This window comes from Polyodon spathula, chromosome 21 (genome assembly GCF_017654505.1).
Source record: "Polyodon spathula isolate WHYD16114869_AA chromosome 21, ASM1765450v1, whole genome shotgun sequence".
Lineage (NCBI taxonomy): Eukaryota > Metazoa > Chordata > Actinopteri > Acipenseriformes > Polyodontidae > Polyodon > Polyodon spathula.
The window spans coordinates 6,679,452-6,703,459 of NC_054554.1; the positions used below are offsets into that span (position 1 = coordinate 6,679,452).

Here is a 24,008-nt window from a genome sequence, read left to right on the forward strand (position 1 = left end):
TAGGTAAAATCACATACAAAACCGTTTCAAAATGTCCCTTGGCCACAAGGTTTAATGACAGAGTTGTCGATCAAGGGTAATGTAATTGGCAATGACATGGCATGGCACTAAGTCCTTTGGTGAATTGATTTGACAAGATTTATTTGTCTTTCTTTTATCACCCCAATTCCAACAAGCACACTGAAATCGTTTCACTGCCACCATGCCACTGGCAGGGAACATCTGTCACCCCTTCCCCCTGCCAGAAAGCATTAGAGTCAGGGAGGGTGCTTACTTGAGTGGCCTGCCCTGGAGAGGCCGTCAGGCAGGCCTTCAGCCCCAGTCTTCTAGTGGCAGGGCATCCAAGCAGAAAGGGGTCTGTCAGGCCGCCCTCTACTGCAGTGCTGTTCTCATGTCTGCCCGGGGCACTAATCACACAAGAAAGGAGAGTGGAGGAAAAACAGATTGTTTACAGTATTTACTAGATTCGTTTAGTTCTCTTGTGATATGGCAGGGATGGAAAATATTCTCTCTTTGCATAGTGGATTCAGCCATTCAGAGCATTACTGTGAACTTAATTCGTGAAAAATGGTGCCCTCTATGGTTAGTTCTACATTAACTTTGATGTAACTGGATTACATTTACAGTGAAACCTGGAACGGAAAGCTATGAAGTTGAAATCCCTGTATCAGTCTGTTCAGCAACCAGTTACAACATGAAAGACATTGAATGTTGTAACTGTTGGTAGGAGTGTTAGTAGGAATGTTAATACATTTCATAGTGCACAACTGTAAATTGATGCCTGTAGAATATTACAGTTAATAAGCAACTGAATAAAAATCCTTTAAAGTCTTCAATGACCAGCTTGAAAGCTACGACACCAGCGCTAAGCCTATTAATTGTGCCTGTGATTGATTACTGGCGTTTCTGACAAGGCCAGTTCCTTCCACACCAGATAAAATTGGAGAGACACAGTGGGGCCCCACTAAAAACAGCCCATTGCGTTTCAGCTGAGCTATCACACAGGGCAAATAAATAATTTGCAAATAAATAACCCCACCCCCACAAAAAAAGAAGAGAGCTTTCTTCAGTGACACAAGTGCTGGGAAGATCAGCTGTGTAAACTGCATGATTACGCATGTCAATTATTCAGTAACATCCGATAACAGAGAATCCTACTGTGAACGGATTCAACACTAATCTGTATGATACTACTGAGCTGTAAACAGCAAGAAACACAGTCGCTCCAGGCAAATGGAGCCATTAGAACTGTTACTTTGTGTTTATGTGCGTACATGTTGACAGACAGTTACGGTTTAGACTATAAAAGACACACAGTAAAAGCAATTGAAATGTCTGCACTGGATTCGGCTAACAGGGTGTGTGTACTGTTATTGCAATGCAGTTCAGAGTTCTACAGTCCAAGCATCTCAAGGCTCTTCTTTACAATACAGAGAACCGAAGGCCAGGCGAATTGATTTGAGTACTGTAGGCTTGTGATGGATTTAAGCAGAGAGAACACTGCATGACTCATTTTAGTGAAACAATTTAACCACAGTCTTGTATGTGAATTTTTGTTTCCTTAGAACAATTAGATGAGTTTTCAGGATGTGTTTTGTTGTTAATCCATAAGAGAACTGTCTCCAGCAGGACATATTGAGGTGTCTATGTTTTTGTTGCTCTTGATTTTACATAGCTCAGTTGCATGGACATGCAATACATTTATTTAAATTTAAGCAGAGAGGAATATGAAAAAAATGAAGCATTTATTATTGTTTTATCTTTCTAAATTAAAAAAAAGTCATCCCTTATTACAGCACAGTGCTTTCACTTTGATGTGGGAAAGAAAAGCCCTGCAGCTACAACTCTCAAAGCAGAGAAGCCATTCTTGTTGAGGGAAGAGAAAGAAAGGCAGCAGAAAGGCAGTGATCCTGATAAGGGTTCTATGAGCCCAGGACCTTGTTCTTACCTCCTAGTTTCAATTACAGTCAAACCTGATAATAAGACTACTCCAGGCACTGTCTAAAAGTATTCTTCATTGACTGGTGGTCTTTATAGAGAAACATGAGAAATATATTTACAGAAAAAGAGTGGCTAGTGCAGTATAGCCGCATAGACAGGTGGCTCTTCAACACATTTCTACTGTAAGTCTTAATGGCATGATACTCTTGTGTCCCCAGTTAAACATACAAATACAACCATAAGGGCTTGGAAGATGCAGCTTGGTTATTACTCCTTTACAGGCGAATAGAAAGCTGCATTGGAACTTTACTATCCAGCTGGTCCCAAGAAAACTATTAAATAAATGATTGAATAGCTAAACCCACTGACCCCAGAAGGCAGCCTGTTTTTGCCCATTGTGGCGCACTCAAGGTTTGAGCGCTGACACATTCAAGCACTCCAGGAATGCAAAGGGTGTTCCTACAGGAGAGACTGAGTGCATCGTTTTGATCCGTGCACTAGCAACCCAGAACAAGATAATGACACACAGAGCAACATGCCAGCGTGTGTGTGTGTGTGTGTGTGTGTGTGTTTGTGATTGTGTGTGTGCGTGCGTGTGTGCGTGTATATAGTGTCTGTCTGTGTGTTACTGTGTGTGTGTGTGTGTGTGTGTGTGTGTGTGTGTGTGTGTGTGTGTGTGTGTGTGTGTGTGGTTGTCTGTGTGTGCGTGCTTGTGTGAGTGTGGATTTGATAACTCACTTGGCATTCAAGTAGGGTGGAAGGCGTGTAAGATGCTTTGCATATACATGAGGATACAGGCTTATTGTGCTCTGCTGAGGGCCACTGCGAATTTATGAACTGTGTAAAAACTCCATTTGAGAATTATGGGATTAAAAGATGTTGTCTGTTTGGTCACGTATTAATTTGTGAATGTGTGCATTTATTTGTATTCAAGTGCTGATCTCTGATTACACAGTAAAACCTGTAATGTTAGTCACCATATCACAGCAATTAACCTTGGTTATGTATGTCCCCTATGATTTTGTTTCAAGGTTTATTGTTAATTAAATAATTTTATATATTTAAAAAAAACAAACATTATATTTGGTTGCAAACTATAGATAATGTTCTTTTTGCAGGACTTTTTGGTAGTTTTGCTTGGTCATTTCGCCTGGAGAGTGAACCTGTCCCACCCCTACAGTGCCTTCTTAGCTGTCATTCACTGCTTCACCTGCCAGCTGACATGCTTTACAGCAACCAATGACATGCACATTGACACCAAAGAAACAGCTGAGGTGAAATGACTACCTTTTAATTAATGAAAATGATGCTAGCTGTACCGTGTTCTTGTATCAAAACTACCCAGATAAGATCTGTATAGCAAACTGATTTATTTAATTAGCTGTTATGGCTTTCCAACAAATCCTTACTTTTTTTTTTCTTTGTATTGACCCCTCCTGCACCTGTAAAGAACATCAACATATAAAGTTGCACATTCCTTTAAAACAAGTCAATTACTCAATGGAATATATGTACATTTAACGTGTACGTTTGCATTAGGTCCAATCAACTATAAATGATGTATTTGTTTGTCCATAAAACTAACCGGTGTTATTTGTAGTAATATTAAAATAAATATGCAAAAGTCCATGACAAACATTTAGACTCTAAGAATGTTTTGTTTTGCATTTCATGTAAAAATAAAGCACTGTTCAACTGGACAGAAGATAAAAAGCTAGGAGAGTTTTTAAAAAAAAAGGGACGGGGGGGGGGGGGGGGGGGGGGGGGGTGGGGGGTGAGAAAGCAATGGGGGGGGGGGGGGGTGAGAAAGGGTGGGGGGGGGGGGGGGGGGGGGGGGGGGGGGGGGGGGGGGGGGGGGGGGGGGGGGGGGGTGGGTGGGGGGGGGGGGGGGGGGCGGGGGGGGGGTGGGGCGGGGGTGGGGGGGGGGGGGGGGGGGGGTGGGGGGGGGGGGGGGGGGGGGGGGGGGTGGGTGGGTGGGGGGGGGGGGGGGGGGGGGGGGTGATACAAGCAACAGGAAAAAGGGCTGAAGTTGCCTGTGTTCTCAGATCTTCTTCAAAGCAGACAACCATATGCGGGCTGACAAGATGACATTGCCGGCGGACAACGCGAGCGGACCGCCTTGCAGACCATCTCTGACATCTCGCATTGTGACAGGTGATGAGAGAGATTAGTATCGGTGCGTCGCAAACTGTCATCATTAAATGCTACTTACTGCCTCCCTGCCCGCCCGCAGCGTAGAGGGAGGCACACGGTGACTCACAGATCGCCACAAAGTTACTGTTACAAAAACGAGACGCAGCTTTGGAAATATTTTGCTGTTTATTACAGTGAAATTATTATTTACAGTGAAATTAAAACTGTCTGACAAAATAATTATACCAGAGCCTGTTGCGGCATTTCCCAGTCAGAAATGAAGAGTCATTTCCTGACCATCAGTTTTAAGAGCAGACATTTCGGAAATATGTGGTTTGAAAAAAAAAGGCATTAAGAAATTACATGAAAATGGTTTGTATACGGTACATGAAGACATTAAGACAAATGCACCTGGCGAATTTAGCTTGCTATTGTAGACCAGGATGTATTTTAATTACAAATTGGTTTAGTAATAACAAGGTATATTTTTGAACAGTGGCTGGGGAAAAAATATGTTTTAATACCGAGAACACATGATGCCGATAGAAAAGGTTTAACCAATGTACAGCATAGAAACAGGCTCCATTGATATGCAGGCCACCATTCTAGTTGTAAAACAAGCAACTGTTCATATTTCAGAAACATAGAAATGCTTAAAATATCAGATTTGTTGGCTTTTCCTATTTAGTGTTATTGAAAAACAAAACCTGCATTACTGCTCCCCACAAACAGACTGTGTACCAATGCAGCTGTTGTGACTGTATTAAGGCATTATCTCTGTTTTGTTTTTTATTCTTGGTGCATCCTACAGCATCTGTATTCCTAAACGTCCTTGTGACACACACCACTGCAGCATTCAATTAAAATCCAACAGCAATTACTGGAGAGAAAATGTAGTGACTCTAACGGTCCAGCTTCTGTCTGCCATGCTGACTTTATGAACTACCAGAGCTAAAAAAAAATAGAAATACAGAACTAGACTGCACATTTCTTTCTTTCTTTCTTTCTTTCTTTCTTTCTTTCTTTCTTTCTTTCTTTCTTTCTTTCTTTCTGTATTATACTGTCACCTGCTGTTCATTTGAACAACTGCAGCTTTTTGCAGCCTTCATTCAACTCCTCTCCATTTAGGGCACACACATAATTAAATGAGCTACCTTTGACCTAATACAATCAGTACTGACAGAACCCAATTTTAATTAAACCCATGTACTGTAACAGCAAAGCTTTAAAGGACCAGACGCAATCTTGTGAATTGATTTCTCACATCATTGGTGCTTCACTCATTCCTCTAATTGTATTTGCAAACAGAATTGCAGTTCCTTGACTATTTGTAGTCTAATGTTCCATAGCATTACAGTGAGTATAAAAGTCTCCCACTACTCTGTGCTGGAGCAGCTGTTCAGAGAGTACTGAAGTATGTCTCATACCCACTTCCAATCCACCTCTGTTTTCAGGTGCATTCATGTGAGCCTACAATACAAAGCAATCCTGTTTGACAATAATAAAGCACACATCTAATAAAAAGCACTGCAGAGAATGTGAAATTACGTGCCACACTGATATTTCAGAGATCTTGGTTTCAAATGTCATTTTAATCACTTTTTTTTTAAAAATTCCCTTTTAATATTGTATTGGGTTTCAGTAATTCTCTGAGTTTTGTTGCTTCAATATTGAGTTATTATGATTTTTATCTAAATCTGCCTGTTGCATTTGTCTGGAGAATCCTGGCTGGAATGAACATCTTTCCTTAATGAGCTTGCTAAGCTGAAAGGTTGCATGATTCGAATGGACTCGAAAGCCAGGTTTAGCATACATTATAAAGACATTGGAAGGTACTTATTGTTTAATAAAAAAAAGAAAAACATATAATTTAAAACAATTTAAATACTGATTGAAAAAAATAATTAATAATAACTCCACAGGGTTCATTTTTACTCAGCCCCAATGACATGCTTTCCTGTTTTGAACCCTGAGAATGCTTTACTATCCAGTCTCTCTGAGACCTGTCTGCAGTGGAACGGTTCCCACAATTGGATGCAGTGTAGTTATACATGGTCTATTGTTGGTTACATATGTTTAAACCAGGCCATGTGCATGCAGAACCCCTAATGTAAATGAGCCCTGATGATTCTTCAGAGACACTAACTTCGGGTTTAAATACAAAGTCCCCCAGCTCCTATCCAACCCCATGTGAGCAGCTCACAGTGCAAACAGCAGGGGAACCAGCTCAGTCCTGTCTAGTTACAATTACAGAAAGGCATGTATCCGCTGTCCATCTTGTCCCCCTGTTGTTTGCATTATTAAAAGCAGATTTTGCTAATGAGAAGCGGCCCGTGGACCTGCTGATTTTCATATTGGCACTGCAGGAGGATGCATCTCAAGTCGCAAACAGAACCTACAGTAGATGATTACCAGCCAAATGCTGCATGCAGAGCAGTAGTACTCAACAATAACAGGTCAGGGCTTTGTTTCAATCCGACCACGCAAGTCATTTGTTTATTTCTAATTGCTACATTTTCTTTTAATCAGTTCATCAGAGCATCTGAATGATTGAATAATGTATTGATCACCTGTCTTATGAGCCTAACTTTATGCAATAGGATTGTACATCACCCATAAATGTAAAACAGTCAATGGTGGTATACACTGCCTGGCCACTTTATTAGACCTGTCTACCCCGTTGGATGTGGCACCCCTCTGGTGTGGGGCATGTTCTCCTGGTACTGTATACCCTTGTCTGGTGTCTGGTGTCAGTTCCAGCCGTGTACAGTAATGGACACCAATGCATTTTTTCGCCCTTACCACACACCGAAGCGCATAATGTAGGAGGGCGGGGCTAACCAGCTGCTGTTTACAAGAAGACAACGAATTGGCACTGCCAGGAGAGGAGCACTGCCAGCAGGGGCAGATGAAAAGCATTTATTCAACCATAGCAACACCATACCATACCCCACCCACTGTGCCGAGAACAAGGATAGGTTTATTCCGTGCGGAAAATCAGTTAAAGCCATGGCAGTCTAGCCTTCTTCAAGAACAGTCCAGACTGGAAGGAGCCTAGTACTGTACAACAATGGGACTGTGCAGAGAAATGCTGAGCATTAACATTCTTTCTTGTAGCACTACCTTTCATCTGTTACTTTAAAAGTATTGCAAAGAGAATTTTAGCAGGAAAACTAGTGATAGCGCAAGTTGCAGTGAATGCAATTGGCAGACAGTAGTCTGTGGTGCTTCGGATAGATCCTCATCACTTTTGCTTGTGGTTAATATATTTCTAAACTGATAGAACTCCTATGAATACACTTGTCATAGACAGTGTTTCAGCTGTTAATACGACCCCAGTGTTGCAAGATTCTGGGGTAGTTTGACTCATTCACAAGAGCCCTCCTGTCACACACGGCGGGGGGTGGGGGTGGGGGGGCTTCGATAAAAGGGTGCTGGCTGAACTGGACTGAGAAATAAAGACCCTTTCAGCCACAGTCCACACTCTAACCACTGAGCCATTTTGCTCCTCCAGAATGTGACTGCCGCTCTACATACAATACAGACAGAGAGATAGAAACATGGGGGGAGCACAGTGAAGCACAGTAAAAACAGAGGAGACATGCTGTCTAGATTTAGCTGCCTTGCTGTTCTAATGTTATTGACACTTTTCTGCGGTTTGTACCAGTTAAACTGTTGCTTTTCATATTGTTGGATGGACAGTATTTCACAAAGTGTCTGAACAGTAAACCCTGTTGTTTATCATAGTTACACCATGGGCGTGAATGCAACAGTCCATGAAAGCAAAGTGAGGGTTTTAGAAACACTAAGATATATGTAATAATAAACATAACATTGAAGACGGAAAAGAAGACTTTGTCAGCAAGTTTATTGGGTTTCTTTTAGTATTTCTAACAGTATTACCACTGAGTGTTTAATAGTTATGGATGATAGTGATGGGCTTCCGTTCCTCGGTGATGCTTTGCCTTTGTGTGGCTCAGTGTTACAGCTTTTGGAATTCACACAGTGCGAGTGTCCACCACAATGCATTTCTATTATTTGGGGCTTGTGATTTTTACTGCTAATGAATGGAGGGGTACAGTGGCACAGTGGTGACAGCTTTCCCACACAGTTCTGGTGCACCTTAACCCTGACCTGAACGCCCTTGCCCTTGGCCTTCTTTTGAGCAGAAGCAAACCATTTGTGTCCAATTGGGTTGTTTGGGAGTTAATAAACGGAAAACAAATGCAATTTGCATCGGTGTAAAATCTTTCCGGACAAAAAAACGAGCCTATTTTCCCAGTCAGTGAGGCCCATGGTGCTAAAGGAGCTGCGGAACTAACAACCTGCACACTTCTTGCTTGGTCGTATGTAGTTGCTGTGAATTTCAGCGCGGAGTGCGTTAAAACTGGCTGAGCCCCCCGTTGCATCGTGGGCAATGCTGAGATTTGACCTTCACTGTGTTGGCTGGCTCTTTGTACTAGGACCAGCTGCTCTGCTTCTCTCTCAGTCTCCCTGTCCCTCTCTCTCTCTCTCTCTCTCTCTCTCTTTCTCTCTCTCTCTCTCTCTCTCTCTCTCTCTCTCTCTCTCTCTCTCTCTCTATGCCTCTCTCTATCCTTGTTCAGACTGCAGCAAGCCTCCCCCCCACCCCCTCTTCTGTGTCAGGGGGCTAATATTTCAGCCCTCCCAGGCATGCATCGCACATGTGCTGTCAATCACTCGGAGGATTTTTCTGAGAGCCAATTCAGGGACTCAAAAGTGAAACATTTCATTCCGTCCTGCTTTCTTGTGTGTTAGTAAGTTTGTGTACCCCTTGGACAGCCCTTCTATCCAGCCGGACAATTTAACAAACTCACAAGGATTAGCAGAAGAATATGTGGTCCAAGGTGTTTGCCATGTTCCTTTTGCTGGTGGCTGTTTTCTACCAGGTAAGCACATTTTACACGTTTATTATTTTTTCTTCTGATTTTAACACTGAAATAGTTAACTTCACATGTATTACAAATCTAATTTCTAGGTTTGTTTGAGTAGGTTTGTGTGAAAAACGTGGTAGAAGTGGTGGGCAGGGAGGGGTGGGTGTTAAATGAACTGGCCCTCACAGCAATTAGGAATTATCCAAAGTAAATTGGGTTTTGGTGTGATGACTCATTCAGGACAGGAAAAAAAATATGCTAAAAATGTTTTATATAATATGTGTGAGCAGTAGGTAACCTTTCTCACACAAGCCCTGGGAAATAGACTAAACATGAGCGTTGGGCTGAGAAACAGACTCCTACATCCAGTTTTCAAACACCTCATGTTCTATGAGATGGTGGAAGAAGAGATCAAAGTTGTAGTTATCGTAACAAAGGGCAAGATTTAAGAGAGAAATACAACTGCTATTTTTACTGGTTTTTGGGGGTTTTTTTGCTATGGGTCGGTGGAGGAAATTGCTTACTCTCATCTTTGTGATTTTGAGATATTTCAAGCCAAGGTTTGGCAGACCTACTGTACTTATGGAGAGTTGAAGACTGTGCCGGTGTTCTGAGCACCCCACAGAGCTGAATTATTATTATTATTTATTTATTTATTGATTGATTAGCAGGCACCCTTATCCAGGATGACTTACAATTATTACAAAGTATCACATTACAGATAATAGCAGTTATAGAACACAATAAAGTCAATAATATGTAAGAGCAAGTACAAATAAGAGAAAATAAAAATTACAGTAAATAATTATGTTTGCGAGTGATTACGACTAAGCACATTTAAACTTAAATATTTGGTTATAAGAGTAAATTCCATTAAGAGCAAGTAATAAGTACAATATATGGATAAGAACGATTTCAAATAAGGGCAATTACAAAAACCCTGAATATGATTACCTTCAGGAGTAAAATCAAGTACAAGATACAGCAAGTATAATTATGATTCAGAGCAGTAGCAGAATACAACAAAGTGTGCCGTGGTTAAGTGCAAGTACAGGATGATGCTAGGATGATACAATTGGGTGCCATACCGTCCAGTATAGTGGAGAGTTGTGAGGTTTACAGATGCTGTCTGAACAGATGTGTCTTGAGGAGGCTCCGGAAGGTGGTCAGGGAGTGAGCAATCCTGATATCCGTGGGTAGGTCGTTCCACCATTGAAGGGCAAGGGTGGAGAAGGAGCAGGTTCTGGAGGTGGGGGAGTGGAGGGGGTGTACAACTAATCTGCTGGTGGCAGAGGAGCAGAGGGGGTGAGAGTGGGTGTAGGGAGAAATAATAGTCTGGAGGTAGGAGGGTGCAGAAAGGTCAAGACAGGTTGAATCTGCAGAATTTACCAGCTAATCCATGGTGTAGCCATGGGGGGTGTTCAACTATGTTCCTTCAAGTAACACTACCAATTAAAATATCAAGGCTTTTTCTTCTCTGCAAAAAAATATCTTATTTTGTAGGAACAGTGAAATATAGTGGTGAATTGCCATTGTTTTTATTATCATTGTACTGTGTAAGGAGGTTTACATGTGAAAATATTTTGCATACATTTAAAGAGTAGATGATTATCTATTGAGCGAAAACAAGACATTACCTCAGCAAAGAGGTGTTAAAGAATGGACAGTATGTCATTAGCAGCTACCGTGTGATTGGGGGGAACTTCTTTGGGCCCACGTCTTTCCAACTTGGTGTGTGATTTTCTGTGCTCAGCACAGTGCAGTCCTTGTTACTGATTTGTCACAGTACTTGCTGCGTAGTTGTAGCACAGTGCTGAGTTCAGCATGCAGGTGTTTGCAAGAAGTGAACAAATTCCTCAAACTTTTATTATGGTTGCCACAGTTTACACGAGTAATATATCTCTCCTGGCAGCCACAGCAAGCACTTGCATTGCTTTAGTCAAACGCAGTAATGCCAAGCCATCACAGTTTAATACAAACCACACCACCCTCCAAACATATGCATTAAGACAGGCATACTCACAAAGAATGTGCACCACTAAAACCAAACTGCAGATGGCACAGACGCAAGGTGTATGGCGGAGCGCTACCCTAACCTCCTCAGTTATTTATTTGAAGCATTTTCTGCCTGTTATTTGTGATGAGATTGTGACCCATAATTCATTGCATGAACTTTTAACACAGACTTCCACAAACACAGCCCTTTATTTAATATACCAATAAATGTATTTGCTTTCATGCCCTAATGAGGGCATTTGTATTATACAATCTGGCTGGGAATACATTTTTAAAAAGAGACGTTGGTTTATAAATAGTTTTTAGATTTCTCATGAAAAAGTTAAGTGCAAAACAACAGTAAATTAATTGTATTTTAAATAAATCAAACTGTTCCATGTGACTATATGTAGCCTACTTCAAGTGCTAGTAAACATTAGTTAGCATGTGTATTTGTATCATGTGTATTTTTAATTAAATAATAAAAATGTGTTTATAATGTATCATAATTCCTGTAACTAATAAAGTTAAAACACTTCAATATTGTGCAGAACAAATCCTTAAAAAGCCTTAAATACAATTGCTATGACAACTTTGGGGAAAGAAGAGACAGCCAGTAGTTCAGATGAACCTTGGGCCTGCAAACCAGGGCAAAAAATCTGAAAAATAAAAGCCATAAAACAGACTGGTCATTGCCTGCCGAAAAAAAAACAACATTCCTCTTTCAGCTTTTAAATGTGTGGGTCCTGCATTTTTGTCCAGTTAGTTACTGGTTGTGTTTTTTGTTATTGTGAATGTGTTTGGTTGCTAAGTGGGGAAAACGCAGTAAGTTGAAACTGAACACCAGTGTGGCTAGACTGTCCTATAACAGCACTGTAATAGTTTATAGGCGGTACAACAGCTGTCAGAACGGTAGAATTAAGCAATTTTACCCAACACAAAAAACTGCATTTTCACCAAACCGTTTGTTCTTCTAAAAATTCATGATTATGTCTTAACTCACTGAGTACTAGGATTGTCCTTGAGAACTTAAAAGAATTAAAATGGTTAAACCCTAGGGTTTTAGAAACTGTCCCATGTTGACAGGCTGTACTGCTATTTTCATTTTAAGAAAAGTCACGCTGCAGCCGTGACTCAAGCACTCTATCCCCCGTCAGCTGCGTGCACGAGGAACGTACTCTACTGAAGACACTTAAAATAGGACAGCAGACCCGGCAGCTTCAGGCATGGGGAAACCCATCCTTACAGTGAGGTTTGCTGTGCATTGTGGTTGCTGAGAGACAAAAGGGACACCTGCCCGTCATATTTCTGTGACGCTTTTCTTCAGATCAAGTTAATATCATGCCTGGGCTCTATGGACTTTAACATGGGAAAGATAACTACACTAAAAACAATACCAGTAAACTACATCTAATGTACTAAAATGTGTATCTATGCTTTATTTTTCAATATAAGACACAGAAACTATTCAATTTGTTATCTTAGGGCAGTCTTTTAGTAATGTTGCTTAAAGTTAAATATAGTGAATATTCAATAATCACATTATTATTATTATTATTATTATTATTATTATTATTATTATTATTATTATTATTAAGTTAGAGATGTGACACATTAATATATGTTTTTTTTGTTCATCATTTGGAGTTTTCAAGAAAATTTTAAAGCAATTAATTTTATCTTTTGAGTGTTTTATTATTATTATTTTAGAATTGAGAGTGTCAGTGTTTCTCTCCTCTGAGTGCCAAGATGATCAGAGAAGATTTCCAGTGTTCTCAAATTAGTTTCCACTGAGCTAATTATAAATTGGTGACCTACCCTAAATTGAAATCAACCTAGCGGCTTTTATATATAAAAAAAAAACACCAAACAGCAAAAACCATGATAACCAATTAAATTGCAAAAACAAAATTACCTTTAGTTTTATTATTACTTTTTAAATAAGGAACAGAGCCATAATTAAAATGTCATCTTAGTAGCATAGCCAATACTGCGGGATTCATGTTGATGTGCAAAAAAATAAATCAACTTATAGAGGAAAGTTTGCTATTTTTTTTTCTAAAAAAGTGATTGTTAATGAAAACTTAATGTTAAGAATTTGCTTTCCTACTGAATGCTGACAGACATCATATGATTACATCATCACAACTAGAAGGTGATGATATTGGGACTGCTGTTCCAGGTGAGAGGAATGCCAGTGAAGGGAAAGTTGGATTTAGATGTGTTGCACATCATTGCAGTATGTGTGGTTATAGAGCACGGATGTAACTGCCTCTTAACATGCAAGTGAAGGACAAACGGAAGGACCACAATTCAGTCCTGTTTATGTAAACCTTAGGGCATTAAGACCCAGTCCACCCACCTACAGCTAGGTCCAGATGACCTAGCCATCTGTGCAGCTCATTTGAAATGTACTATCTTACAGAAAGCTGGGCGGGAGGCTGCTGGCACGCAGTAAGGACGCTATAGAATGCCAATCTTCCCACTATGTTTGTCCATCCTCCCTAGGACAGGGATTTCAAATTGATAACAGTATGAATTGTATCACTAGTATTGTGTTTGACTATGCACTGTACTGTAAGTGTATCCATTCATTTACTGATATAGTGTTTGATCATCGATTTGTCCCTTTTTTTCAAGGATATACTGCATCTGATTGAGAAACATATTTAACAGGATCAATCCGTTGAGATGCAGCATGTCATCCTCAGGAATGTCTTGGCCTCGTTTAAAAGGGATGGCTAATGAAAGACTTCTAGGGGTTGTGGAATGTGGCCAGGCCAGAATTTTGAGCTGTTCCAGAATTTGATCTGATGAGTTCAGATGAGTTCCTGGGGGTCCTTGGAGTAGGATGCTATTTTCAAAAGAGCAAAAAAACTTTTTACCTCCAAGCAGATTTTTTTTTCTGTTTCTTGTGTAATTCATATGGTCTTGCTTCACCTGACTGGAACACAACAGAATCTGAATTGTGAATCTCACAGATAGTCTCAGCTGATCAGGTCCTCAACTTCTAACTTGAGCAGCGGCTAGGTCTTATTTGAGTTTTATTGGACTCAATACAAAACAATGATATAAGAGAGTTTTAAAAATGGATTAACGTACAAAACATTTTTTGGGGTTCATAAAAGCATTAATGAACTTATGAATTAATGAACGACTGAACTTAACCGAGACAATTATCAATCAGAAATGACAATCGTGTCACATACGTATGCGTACAAATGCAACTCTTTAAATGTCGTCTGTTTAACCATTCACATAAAATAACAAACACTCTGAAAAATGCAATGTCACAAAACTAGCAAGAAAGAACTGCAAACACAAGTTATAAGTATCCTAATTATTTTACAACAGTTTTTTTTTTTCTCTCCTTGTTTTAGAAAGATACAAATGAGACTTAAATACAGACTTTAATGCTAATAAGTTTGGATTGGTTAAATATTTAGAATAGATTAGCCGATGGCACGTGAAGGATCTAGCACAAATCACTCCAGCCAATGTGCAGCACTTGTGAGTCGTAATTTAAACCCTACCCTAACACAGAATGAGGATTCCAAAATCACAGAACCACTATTGTACAAATAGGGGGAAATCCGATCCCATCTACATAAGAGCAACTACAACTGCTGTGCCAGTCCAGGGGGCCTCAAATGTGTAACACAATCTCAAAGTCTCTCCACCCTGGTCACTTCAAGTGACAGAGTAGACAGGTGTGTTGCCTTTGACTAAAATATAGGAAGTCTATAAATGAATTGAACTAAAGAAAATAAGGAATGGGTTTGGATAGGCAGTGTGACCCTGTCAAGGGACGAGAGTGACCTGGATGAATTAAATCAGGAAGAACAAACCCTATGAATACAGGCAGGCTGGAATTCTGCTTACATGAACTAACAAAAGTTTGACACCTTTTAAAACACTTTTTTAAAATTTAAGAAAATCTAAAAAAGTATAAGGAAGTCTATTGTCGGATTTCAGTGCAAGAAATATTAGGAGAATAGTACATCTTTTCAAAGATTGCAATTCAGCTTCTGTTGCCTCTAGAGTTGTTTTGTTTTCAATTTTACCCAATGGAAAATTAATACATAATTCGAGGTTCTCACACTGATAGGAAAACCTTAAAAAATTAAAGTGAGTCATTGTGTTCCTCTGATAGGTGTATGGACATTCTCCATGTACAGTTCTATGAGTGTGATGCTGTTCTCCTCTTTGTGCTCCAGGGTGACAGCTGCTCTCAAGTGGTATTCACAGTGACCCGTATGTATAACACAAACCCACACCATCCCTCCACGCACAGCCCTGGGATTCCTGATTCGGGACGGGCTACAGCCCTGCATTCCACCCCTGCATATGTCTTCTGCAGAAGATACATTGAATGTGTATTTTTGCTTGTTTATTTAACTTTAACGCAGATATGCAGATTTTTAAAATTGTTTTGGGATACCTAATCACTTCCTGGGCTGTAAGTCACATTCACCCCAGTGATCAAACTAGTTGCAATCAGACGAAGTGATTAGACAAAAAGAAAGACACAATTTAAAGTTTCAAACCACATGTCCTGAATTAAGCAAGCACAGGACTAAAATATCTTCAGCACAACAGGGGAAGAATTAGTGATAATGTTGGCAATGGTTTTAAAAAAAGCTTACCAAAAGTGGTCTACTCTCAATGGGATTGAAATCATAACATATTATGCCACCTGGTGGCTGTTTTTTGTACTTTCATTCATTCTATTGAAGTGAATAGCAGACTGAGCATCTCAGTTGCCTTATAAAATTAATATTTTTATTTTATTAAAACATTTCTTTTTTTTAATAACTTAGTAGTCGCCATATTGATTTTACTACGTTTTTTATCCCAATTTGAAATAGTCAGTTGTATTTTAAGCTCAGCTCACCGCTACCACACCTGCTCTGACTCGGGAGCGGTGAAGACAAACACACGCTATCCTCCGAAACATGTGCCGACCGCTTCTTTTCACTCTGCAGGCCCGCCATGCAGCCAACCCAGAGCTACAGTAACGGAGGACAACGAGGCTGTGGGCAGCTTACAGGCAAGCCCGCAGGGGCACGGCCAGACTACAGGGGTCGTTGGTGCGTGGTGAGATGAAGAAACCCTGGTCAACCTAAGCCCACAGGCTGTGCTCGGCCAATTGTATGCCGTTCCCTGGTAACTCCCGGTCACGGTCGGCAGTGGAATAGCCTAAACTGGCAATCTCCAGGCTATAGGGCGCATCCTGCACTCCACGTGGAGCTCCTTTACTGGATGCGCCACTCGGGAGCCCAGGATTTACACCTTTACATTAGACACTTCCTGTTGCCCATTCATTTAAACAACAGATCTGTTAAACCGAGAGATATTCATGTTTAAATCACAGGGCTTAATTACTACTGCTACACTTTATTTCAATTGTTAATGCATTGTTACAGGTAGGCAGCACCCCTGCCACAGAACAACATACAGAGGAGGACAGTGCAGAGGTTCTGTTTCCTTGGCGACAGAAGACAGTGGGGTCTGGTGGACTACAGAGAGCAAAGAGAGCCTGGGTTATTCCACCAATCAACACCCCTGAGAATACCAAGCAAATCCCAAAGAATCTAGTCCAGGTAATCTTTTAATGTATTTCTTTACTTGTGTTATTAATTAGGTATTGGGCATTATGTGCTCATGAAACTGTTTATTATATTTGTGTTTCAGATCAAATCTGACACTCTTGAGCCCGGGAAGGTGTTGTATAAGATCCAGGGTCCGGGGGTCGATGAGGATCCCAAAGGATTTTTTGAAATCAATGAAACAACGGGATGGGTCATCCTAATGAATGTGCTTGACAGAGAAACCCACAGCAAGTTTAAGGTGAGATTTTATTACAGAAATTTTAACCCAGGTAAAGTCGACATACTTCACATAAACAAGTGAACGGACTTGCCGTGTTTCCTGTGTCGCAGATCAAAGCCTATGCCCTGGATTTGAGCGGGAAACCCATGGAAGAGCCCACTGAACTGGAGATCCATGTGGTGGATCAGAACGACAACCGGCCCGCCTTCGTGCAAGAGGAATTTATTGGACGTATTCATGAAAACTCTAAACCAGGTCAGTGGCAGAGAAAGCTCATCAAATGACGGTAACATTTTCAATCTTTGGTGGTCACTAGCTAACCAAGCATGCTGCACACCTCAAGAGCATTTATCCAGTGACATTTTCTTCGCTCTTTAAGTGACACTTTGGTCCCATACCAACAGTCAATAATCTATATCAGCAGGAAGCTATGATACACATCTCTGCATTAGTTTCACAACTGTATCAGTCAGCGCAAGCTTCAAACACATACATTAAAACTACAGTAAATACGAGCGTTCAAAGTTTTAACATCAAAAACATAAACTAGTCAACAGAATGGGATCTGTTAGTTAATGCTCTTGTTGTCAGCAGTATATACATTGGTCTGGCAACATAGCCACCCTGTTAAATGGAGAAAAAAATGTGATTCTAACAGTTCGACTGTCAATTGGGTCATCAGATAACTTCTTCACAAGACGTTCTGCATGTAGTCTGATGAGCCCCAGTTCTTCCTAATTCGTGCTTTGCGCTGGACGGTCCTCCAGGTACGTCTGTCATGCAGGTTGAGGCAACGGATGCTGACGACATTGAGACAGAAAACGCAGCCCTGGCGTACTCCATTATCAGCCAGGAGAGCATCCCGCCATTCCGAATCAATAAAACCATGTTCGGAATCGATGAGCTCACCGGCATCATCTCCACCCGGGATGTAGGGCTGGATCGAGAGGTGAGAGAAAGTGATGGAGGGTAGTGTACCAGCGTGCTGTTTTAGGACCTTTGTTTTTCAGCAAATGTATTGCTTCCCATTGTGATGCTTCTGGTCCACTTATTCATACATATTCCAGTCAATTAGCCCTTTTCTGATTATGGTTATTTCACATTTTCATATTTCCCCAAATAATGATGGTATTCTGCTTAATGTAGAAAGGCCGTTCACTGCCTTAATTTCAATATAATTTGATGTGTCACATAACTAACCAGGGAGCACTATAGTCCAAAAAATGCTATTCCAGAAAGCGTACTGTGTCGAATATTCCCATTCTTTATAGCAGCATTTTGGAAAGAATGTGTGTTAAAGGTGAAATTAAAGGACGTGTATTTTGTAAACATTTTATGTAGAAAACTTCATAACTTATAAATCAGCCCGGTAACAAACAAAAAAATGATTGGATTGACAGGATCTGTGCTGTGATTGTTCTCTGTTGGTGATCGTTTTGGCCTTGTTGACGTGTCATCTTGCATTGGCGTGACTGCGGATTTGTTTCTGTCTATTCTGCAGGAGGTGGATGGGTTTAATATCACGGTCCAGGTTGCAGACATGTCTGGTTATGGGCTGACCAGCTATTCCTCAGCACTGATCTACATCAACGACGTTAATGACAATGCTCCTAATTTCACCTCTGACACGGTACGATTCCTGGTGCTCAGCCACACTATCCTTTTCTTTCTGTGTGTATTACACTGTGAACTAAACATTTTACTTCTTGACTAAAGATATATTTGTAGAAAGAAAGATTGAGATGAGGAGAGTGGCATTATTTCTTTGTGCTAGCTTGGGTTAGGGAGGAATAAAAATAAAACAAACAAGAAGACTCTTCACAATCCCTTACTGGTCAGGTGATTAGGAGGCCAGGCAGAAACGAGCCAGGCCAGGCCTTGTCTCCAGGGTTTAGTATCTAGGAAACATTGGTTGCTTATGTTTGCCTGTTAAAAACAAGTTTGAATGAATGAAGATTGCACATTGATATTCAGTCACTGTATGCGCTGCTAGATATGCTGGTCATTATGACCTTAACTCAAAAGGTCAAGGTTCAAGGGAAGATAATATTTCTGTTCCCTCAAGAAGATTGTCATAACTCTTGTAATGTAAAACTGTAATGTAAAACAGGGCATCAACAAGATTATTTTGTCTCACAGCAATCCAAATGCATTCCATTGCATTATTTGACTGGGATGTTCAACTTTGTTTTGTTTCTACCCTTGCAGTTCCAAATATCAGCAATGGAGAACAACATGCAGGCTGACATTGGCAGAATCACTGTGACAGATGAAGACGAAGAGCAAACAGAGAACTGGTGGGTGAAGTACACCATCACAGCTGGGGATCCAGAGGGGAACTTTGACATTCGTAGGGATGATGCAACCAACGAAGGCATAGTGTCTGTGGTGAAGGTAAGGGTCTGCCAAGCTGGGTGCTTCTTATTTCAGACCATGAGGCAAATAAGTCACCCCTTCACCTTTTGAATTCATTATATTCATTGTTCAGTTTTTCTGATTTTTTTTTTTTCTTTTTAATTATTAATTTTTGTTGTAGTTAATAAGTATAGGCTGCCATCTAGGCTATGTATTCATAAAACATTACCAGTACTAGAAATGCACCAGGTGACTATATTGTTGTAGGATAAATGATAAAGTATTAATGCGGTCAAGGGCCATTTCTAATCCCTCTTCTAACATGACCTCCTCTTCCTTCTGCCCCCACTTGCTCAGCCGCTGGATTATGAGTCTCTGAATTACTATGAGCTGGTGGTGACGGTGGAGAACGAGAGTCCGCTGAGCCTCATGGGTCCCAAGACCCCCCCGAGCAGTGCCACTGTGACCATTAACGTGCTGAACCAGAACGAGCCCCCCGGCTTCCTGCAGAGTCCCCTGAGGCTTAGCGTCCCCGAGGGAAGCCCAGCCGGCACCCTGCTAGCCAGTAACATCGCCTTGGACCCAGACAGGCAGGCTCTCCGGTGAGGCTTCCTGAACACCTCCTGGCATTTAAACTGAACAGAGTGCTGGCTGCAATAGTATGCTATTATCGCTAGGTGTTGGAAAGAGGTCTTTGAATAGCACACATGCCCCCTGGTGTTGGATTGCAGGTTTTTGCAGGATTTTTAAAGATCAGCTAATGAAATCTGTTTTAGTGGATCTCGCATGGGCTCTGCCAGAAATAAAAGGAACAAGACTACTGGCTTTAATATCTATTATATGTTTAGAAAACAAGATTGTGGATGAAGTCAATGGCAATGTTGATGAGCATTATTTAAGTAGTGTGGATAAGGTAATAGAGACGCACTAACAATGGTATAATATTGTCAACTAGACAGAAAGGGAATGGCAGATTTGTTAAACTGCTGAGAGTGTTGTGGTCTGTTTTAAACAGATACGATGTGGAGTATGACCCGGACCAGTGGCTGTTCCTGGACGATGAGTCTGGGGAGATTACGGCCAACAAGGAAATTACCAAGAATTCCCGCTTCCTCACTAAGGATGTCTACATGGCCGTCATCACAGTGGAAGACACAGGTGAGGAAAACACCAGCACACTTTCCTTCTATGAAGGGGGGGGGGGGTTGGGGGGAGGGGGCCTGTTGTGCTAAATGGAAGGGGGGGCTTATATAAAAAGTCTCAGGTCAGCCAAATTAATCTTCTCTGTATTCCAAAGAGAAAGCAAGGCGCTGTTGACATGTCCAAAGGAATAGACATAATGTATATGTTACTTTTAGCGTATATCTTTATTGGAGAAAATGAAACACTCTGCCTTAGAACCTTTGAGTGGAACATTCTACTCTGGGTTTTCTGGGGTTGTTTTGTTGTAGTTTTCACCCTCAAAATCATATCAGGTTGTAGTGTTTAAATCAGGTAACAATAATTGGGCATCTTTGCATAACTAGGTGCCCCTGTTACAGGTTTCTGTATTACATATACAATGAAAAGCTCATATAGAAATAACCTATACCTGGTCAGACTATAACTGACATTGTATTTCTCATCCCTCCACAGGAGACTACCCCAGCACAGCCACAGCCACAATGTATATCACAGTGTTAGAGGTGAATGACTTTGCCCCTGAGCCCTTTCCTCTGAGCGAGTTCATGTGCAATGATCCAGAGAAGGGTTCTGGTTTGGTTCTGAGTGCTACCGACAAGGACCAGCCCCCTCACAGCGCACCCTTTCTCTTCAGCTTGGATGACAGTGAGCCAGAGAATATTCAGAACTGGACCCTCCACAGAATCAACGGTATGAGCCTGGCACTGATACTCTGCAATCATACATTGATTCCACATGTGTTTAGTATCAAAACTAATGCAATGCTTAAAAGACATGCACATTTAATAAAATATAGTAGTTCACAGGTTGGACATGACCAATATGACATGTGCTGTCAAATTCTGAATGTGCGTGAGCTGCATGCAAAGGGAGCATATTATTTTCTTTTTTTGATGTTAGGTTTATAATATCTGATCATGTGAACATCTGGATGGATTGATGTGAAAATCTGGGGGAACAAAACAGGCACAATTACACATTTTTAGAACAAACTGTTCCCCATAAAAAAAGCACAAAGCCACTTGCTGACAAAAAATAGTTTTAGGCATAATAATTTGCGAGGGTGCATCGGTGTGATTTACCATGCTAGCCAATATGTATTTCTTTCTTTCTTTATTAATTACACTAATGTCTTGAAGCATGACCACCCATCCAGCATGGTGTAAATGATGTGCCAGTGCAGAGCTGATCAACCCCTTTGTGATCTTGTCCCCCCCACTTACAGTGTGTGCCGTTGATGTGTTTTCAGATACTCATGCAGCGCTGCATCTGCTCACGGCAGTGCTGGAAGGGGAGTACGTGCTCCCGGTGTTGATCAGTGACTCTGGCACACCTGCCCTCGCTGAGATCCACATGGTCAATGTGACGGTATGCCACTGCAACGACGAGGGAGACTGCCAGGCTATCTTAGCCGCCATCTTCAGCGCTGGAGTGGGGCTGAGCCTGGGCGCGCTCCTCATCATCTTGGGCAGCATCGTGCTCCTGCTCTGTACGTCAGCCTGTGCTTTAGCATCTCACTTATTCTACTGTAAACCCTGTCACTGAAGCGATTTGCAAGACATCAGACGCCATAAGTTTTACTGATGAATGTCACACAGTAAAACTGTTTCATTGCTTGAACTAGCAATCAAACGGACATTGCAAAATGAACACAAATGTGATTTTTAAACATATAATGCAGTGGTCTAAATATTCTCTCTTCAGTGCTGTTGTTGATCATGGCCGCAGTGGAACAGTGTCGCCGAAGGCCCATCAGGAAAGGGACGCTGGGTGTTTCGGACGATGACATTCGAGACAACATCCTGAACTACGATGAGCAAGGGGGCGGAGAGGAGGACGAGGTAAGTCTAAACACACATGCAGGCACATCCGGAACCTCACAATGTCTGAATCATATGCTTAAGAGGCTGAAAGAGACCCTTTAATGAGCTCTAGTTATTGAATGAGTTGAGTGATATAAAGGCGAGTGTGTCTGCAAATGGTGCCCGGCCTTTTAGCACAGTTGATAGCATGCTGGTTTCTGAATGATCCCTTATATTTAGTTAGGACACTAATAAGGATGCCAGCAGTGTGTAACATTGCACTTCAAAAACAAACACACAGGACGGATGATGGAAAGAAACAGAAAACAATTAAGATCTATGTGTTGATGCAGCAAGGTGCAAGTTAGAAGCTGCAAAGTGTGGTAATAGACACCTGTCCAGGTGAAAATAGTTGCAGTGGATCCCAGTACGTAACCCCTGTGTTTCCTCTTGACTCCAGAATGCCTACAACATGGACCAGCTGAGAAACCCCAATGAGATCATCCCATCCCCCACCGCGGCCATGCCTAGAGGGAAACAGCCAGTCAGGAAAGACACACCCTACAACTACCCCTCCCCCTCGTATCCACGGAAAAACCCGTCCGACCCCACCGAAATCGAGGACTTCATTAACGATGTGAGAAGCTGAGATCAGTTCCGTGAGAGTGTGCATTTAAGATTACTTTCATTTTGGTAGTAAAGCTGGATTCGCAAATGTGTCTTGACATTTAAAAATGCACGCCGGGTGAAATTTGCTTGAATGAATGTTTAAGGAATTTACTTGTGATGCAAAAGAATTCATCACCTTGATGAAGACTCCCCTCCTACCTCAACCTCTCTCCTCTTCTCTTGGCAGGGTCTGGATGCAGCAGACAAGGACCCCAATGTCCCCCCATACGACACAGCGCTGATCTATGACTTTGAGGGGGACGGCTCGTTGGCTGGCAGCCTGAGCTCCATCGCCTCAGGCAGCTCTGACGGAGACCAGAACTATGACTATCTCAACAGCTGGGGCCCCCGCTTTAACAAACTGGCCAACCTGTATGACAAGCACTGACACACTGCAGCTTTCACACTGCCTCTCTTACACACACCCCCCATCGCTGCCCTGGCTGAGGGGTACCTAAATCGCAAAAGTCAGCGTGTTTCATATTCTTATTGTAACCCTTCTCCATCACTCTAGAACCCCACTACCTAATACCAGCTGCTGCAAGACGTACAGCAGGACTAGAAGGCAACCAGTGCTCCCTGTCTAGCAGCAGTGCAGGGTTTTTTTCTGGCTTAATCATAGGGGTTGAGCAGGGCAAACTACGATTTGACTTTCCTTGTAAGAACTGTCATGCAACCACGTGCCATGTTGTTCTGAAATCCCACTATATCTTAACATAAATACAATTTCAAAGTTAAAGAGCAATAAATATAAGGTAAAGATTTTTTTTTTCAAACTGCTGCGGTATGCAATTTGTTATTTGTTTCTCTGGCAAGGATGGCTGTGACGGGTGAGGCTGGGTAATGGGTAGTGCTGAGCAGGCCAGGTTGAGAGTGAGTGCCGGTAGACCTGGCAGATTGAAGGCAGGGATTGCAGTAGGTGAATTTTGGGTTAGGGTTAGGGTAATTAAACCTTCTTATAATCAATCTCTTCAGCATTCAAGGAAGATGGGAAGGAGAGGCAGTAAATTAGGGGTGCCTTGTGTGTTTCTATCCTCTTTATTACTATTACAATGTATGCTGGGTTGAGTGATAAAGATCAAGTATATGTATGTTTATGTATATATATATATATATATATATATATATATATATATATATATATATATATATATATATATATATATATATATATATATATATATATATACACACACACATACACACA

At 41.4% G+C, this 24,008-nt stretch overlaps 2 protein-coding genes across 4 annotated transcripts in view; one reads left to right on the forward strand and one right to left on the reverse strand.

Annotated features, from left to right (window-relative positions):
• Positions 1–224: 224 nt before the first annotated feature.
• Positions 225–24,008, reverse strand: part of LOC121296315 (putative solute carrier family 22 member 31) — a 33,602-nt gene continuing 9,818 nt past the window's right edge. Inside the window, exon 10 of the transcript XR_005947051.1 lies at positions 225–407. The gene's annotated coding sequence lies outside the window, so the exon portion shown is untranslated. The remainder of the gene's footprint in view (positions 408–24,008) is intronic.
• Positions 8,657–23,891, forward strand: LOC121296310 (cadherin-15-like). Of its 3 annotated transcripts, XM_041221708.1 has the most exons (14): positions 8,657–8,981; positions 16,388–16,564; positions 16,656–16,811; positions 16,904–17,048; positions 17,561–17,742; positions 18,295–18,423; positions 19,002–19,187; positions 19,506–19,750; positions 20,164–20,306; positions 20,784–21,020; positions 21,580–21,819; positions 22,035–22,171; positions 22,593–22,769; positions 22,989–23,891. In XM_041221708.1, the coding sequence occupies exons 1-14, from the start codon at positions 8,928–8,930 to the stop codon at positions 23,187–23,189; spliced, it is 2,409 nt and encodes an 802-aa protein (XP_041077642.1). In that variant the 5' UTR covers positions 8,657–8,927; the 3' UTR covers positions 23,190–23,891. The 3 variants fall into 3 exon arrangements, with proteins under 3 accessions (XP_041077642.1, XP_041077644.1, XP_041077643.1); XM_041221710.1 differs by lacking the exon at positions 21,580–21,819; XM_041221709.1 differs by lacking the exon at positions 18,295–18,423.

Excerpts from the sequence above, each read along its gene's own strand:
- LOC121296310 (XM_041221708.1), top strand. The coding sequence starts at position 8,928 with ATGTGGTCCAAGGTGTTTGCCATGTTCCTTTTGCTGGTGGCTGTTTTC. Across the intron at positions 17,743-18,294 it reads ATGTAGGGCTGGATCGAGAG|GAGGTGGATGGGTTTAATAT; the intron begins GTGAGAGAAAGT and ends TCTATTCTGCAG. Across the intron at positions 19,751-20,163 it reads CCAGACAGGCAGGCTCTCCG|ATACGATGTGGAGTATGACC; the intron begins GTGAGGCTTCCT and ends TGTTTTAAACAG.